We start from the raw sequence: 4,027 nt of genomic DNA on the forward strand, positions 1-4,027 counted from the left end.
TGCAGAGGGACTTCCCTGGTGGTCCAGTGGTTAAGAATCTGCCTTCCCATGCAGGGGACATGCATTCCACCCCTGGTCAGGGAACTAAGATCCCACATGCCTCAGAGCTACTAAGTCCGTGTGCCACAACTACGAAGCCTGCGTGCCCCAGAGCCTGCGAGCTACAATGAGAGATCCCGAGGCAGCCACATAAACGAAATAGAAAAGAAAACAAACAAAGCTCTACAGAGAGAGGATGCCCCTAAGCACAATGCGATGGCCACATGCACACAACTCTTTTCCCCAAACCCAGTGAACAATAACAGGGAAGAAAGTAAAAAGGGATCAATTCTTCTTACAGGAGATCAGGAAAGGAGCAAGCAGCAGACGAGAGATTTCAACAACTTTTGGAAAGACAGAAAGCCAAATGATCAGAGAGGAGGGTCCTCACGGGAGGTGAGCTGCACAACCCATAGACACCTGCAGACACCAGGGACTACAGAGGCTGGCACGAGGTGCGGGATGGAACGCTGGCTGAAAGTCTGAACCTGGCTGTTGGAGCCTGGCTTCCCCTGCCAGCAGCCATCTGCTCCCCTAAGGGACCACACCTTCCAAGTCTGTTCTAGAGATTCTACCCGTAAAGGCTGAAGGCCCAGGGAGCAGGCACAGCAATCAAGCTGAGGTGTGGGCTGACATCCAGGAACAGGTGAGGCCTCCAACTCAGCCGTGAGATCGCCATCCCTCTCCCCAGACTGGCTCTCAGACACTCCGCCAGCCCTGCGGAAGGCTGGGGAATTCCTCCCTGGAGACCAGATGGGCTCCAGAAAAGAGATTTTGCCCACAATGTTTGAGGGTCACCACTGGTGAAAAAGTGAGCTTGCTGTCTGGTCCCACGATGGGAAACCCTAGAGTCAGACCTGAGGCTCTAGGAGCTCCGGTGGGCACTTCCAACCCATCCCTCTGTTTTCAACCCCTGCTCCTGCCCCACTGGTACCCACACACCTGGAGCCCAGACTCGACAGGCCCCGACAGCAGTAAGTGCTCTGGACTCATCCTCTTCTTACTGTCCTCACTCATTCCCCTCAGAATCCCCTCTGGAGATGCACAGACTCAAATATCCTGTAACCTGTTGAGTCTGTCCTCCTAGAACCTTATTCCCCTTCCATCTTGAGATATGTGCTGTGTATGTGTATAAAAATACATGTTTCCTAGTTGCATTAGAGATGAAGACCTACTTCCAGGTTCTTCTGTTCTTAGTCATTTTCAGATGATTTCCAAGACCCATTTTTATACCATCTTAAAACTGAATGATCAAATGACCATATTTCTAAAATGCAGCATTTAAAGGGGAAAAAAGTGACTTTAAAATCACCATGCAATGTAAAATTGCATTCTTAAATGGATCAACTTGGTGTTAAAAAGGCAATCATTTTTTCTTCTTTTTTTAATTTTGTGGCCATACCCCACAGCATGTGGAATCCAGTTCCCTGACCAGAGATCAAACCTGCACCCCCTGCATTAGCAGTACGAGGTCTTAACCACTAGACCACCAGGGGAATCCCAAGGCAGTCATTTCTATTGTCATAATACTCATTAAATGTCATCAAAAATCACTTATCAGTCCTTCAGTGTCAGTAGCTGTTCACTAAGATACACTTATTCTAAAATTCACACTGCACCTAACCACTGTGTAAAAACCCAAATGTACCTCGTACGACTTGGTTTCCAAGTCTTTAATGTAGTCCTCGGCATCGGGCAGGCTCTTGTAATAAGCCATGTTTCTCTTCATCATCTCATCATCAGGATGCTTCAGTAGAAAGGTGTGAGCAGCTGCAATGGCTTTCGGAAGATTATTTGCCTAAAGTCCAGAGAAGAGAGACAAGCACTACTCAGTGGGTGGTGAGCGTGATTTCTGTAAAACAAGAACATCTGTTCAGTCCTTAGGCAATTTTGTGTTTCTACACAGTGTTTCCAGCTAAGGGCTCAGTGATTTCCAAGGCCCAGCATACCTGGCCCAGCCACAAGGCATGAGCGTTCATTCCTATGGGTGAGCCGATGTACCCTCTGTGCCTGCCCCGATCTACTCTGCCGTCTCCACCCTGCCCTGCCCAGGAGGCTGGTGTATGGGCTGTCCCTGTGGACTCCCTTGCCCTCTAGCTTTCAGTGGGTTCAGCCCCAACAGGTGCCCAACAGGAGACTGAAGGAAGGGAAGAGAATAAGGCTGGGCTGTTTTCATCCTGGCTCCTTCCCTTAATTGAAGGTCTCTCCATCTAGTCTCTCTCCATCCATGTTACCCCTTCTGGCCTGGGAGGTGGGTCTCACCCCAGCTTTTGTAAGTAACTGCCTTATTCATAAGTATTCCTCCAGTTACCCTGTATAACTATATCACATCTTTTCTGCCAGAACCTTGACAGATAGATCAGTATTTTCCCAGGTCTCTCACAGAACCTCTGTTTCATCTTTCCGAGGACCCCCACCACCTCCTGATTCACTCATTCATTCACTCAGCAAATATTTGTTGAGAGCCTCTACAGGACAGGTGCTGTTCTAGGAAGTGAATCTTGGGGGCTGGGAGGAAGATCCCTGCTTATACATGAAAGTGAGTCCTCCCTTTCCGCACGACCTCAATCAAGAGACTCTTAAAAATATATATATATATGAAAGTATAAGTGAAAGTCACTCAGTCACGTGCGACTCCTGGCGACCCCATGGACTATAGAGTCCATGGAATTCTCCAGGCCAGAATACTGGAATGGGTAGCCTTCTACAGGGTATCTTTCCAACCCAGGGATCGAACCCAGGTCTCCCGCCTTGCAAGCGGATTCTTTACCAGCTGAACCACCAGGGAAGCCCAAGAATACTGGAGTTGGTAGCCTATCCCTTCTCCAAGGGAACTTCCCAACCCAGGAATCGAACTGGGGTCTCTTGCATTGCAGGCAGATTCTTTATCAGCTGAGTTATCAAGGTATATATTCATCAGGGTATATAAGTATGTATATTTATTTAATTAATTAATTTGGCTGTGCTGGGTCTTAGTTGCAGCATGTGGGGTCTAGTTTCCTAACCAGGGATCAAACCCAGGCTCTCTATATTGGGAGTGAGGAGTCTTAACCACTGGACCACGTGCCTCTTTTATGTCATCCTGTTTTCTGCATTCCTGGCAGCTGGCAGAGTTCTTAGGACAAGGCAGGACTTGGTAAGTACCAATGACTTGGACAGGACATCATGACTACATAATATTTTCATGAAATTAATTCATGTTTCCCTCTCTTTCCCCCTCTCTCTCTTCTCTCCATTTGGTGCTGATCAGCTGATTCTGAGTCTCACTGCCTCAGGGGAGGTCAGGACATAAAGGTATGACCAAAGCTCTTGTACTCCTTAGAGAACTTGGCAAGTATGTGAAGAAGAGGAAATTGAGAGAGGGAACTGCAGGAAGAGGCTGACTGGCCTGGAAGAAGAAGACAGAGGAAGGATTTCCCTGTCGGTTCCGGACCCGAGGTTCCACTGCAGGAGATATGGGTTCAATTCCCGGTTGGGGAACTAAGATCCAGCATGCCATGCCACATGGCCAAAAAAAAAAAAAAAGAGGAGGAAGAGGAATCCTCTAGGCTAGAAAAAACTCCCTCCTTGGAGTCTGCAGGGGCAGCAAGGTCTGTGGCCCTTGATCCTCAGGTTTGGTACCTGCAGGCAGAGCCCAGAAGTCTTCAGGGAAGAAGGAGGTGCCATGAGGTGAGTGAAAAGGCTCGCAGAAAGGGATAGGGACACCTCCCTGTGTGGACACACGAGTGGCAGAGGGCCCCTCCCCCACCATGGATGTCATGGCCCCTCTATGCCCTGAAATCACAGCACAATCTGGGGGGGGGGGGGGGGGCATACATGTGGAGGGAGACTCCTTCAGCCAATCCAGAGGGAGCCTCGGGGGACAGGGAATTAGGGGAATTCTGTTTGGAGAGAGAAAATAAGGAATATTTGGCACGGTCTGGATTTCTGACAATCAAAGGGCAGCAAACAGCCAGGGCAGAAACTACCCCACATACGCGAGCCTAGT

The 4,027-nt window shown here is 49.0% G+C and overlaps 1 protein-coding gene across 1 annotated transcript in view; it reads right to left on the minus strand.

Annotated features, from left to right (window-relative positions):
* Positions 1–4,027, minus strand: part of CRTAP (cartilage associated protein) — a 34,012-nt gene that overhangs the window by 27,543 nt on the left and 2,442 nt on the right. The window contains exon 3 of the mRNA XM_010835582.1: positions 1,688–1,837. Coding sequence (XP_010833884.1) covers positions 1,688–1,837 — 150 coding nt within the window. The remainder of the gene's footprint in view (positions 1–1,687; positions 1,838–4,027) is intronic.

Source organism: Bison bison, unplaced genomic scaffold (genome assembly GCF_000754665.1).
Source record: "Bison bison bison isolate TAMUID 2011002044 unplaced genomic scaffold, Bison_UMD1.0 scf7180017864043, whole genome shotgun sequence".
NCBI classification, from domain to species: domain Eukaryota; kingdom Metazoa; phylum Chordata; class Mammalia; order Artiodactyla; family Bovidae; genus Bison; species Bison bison.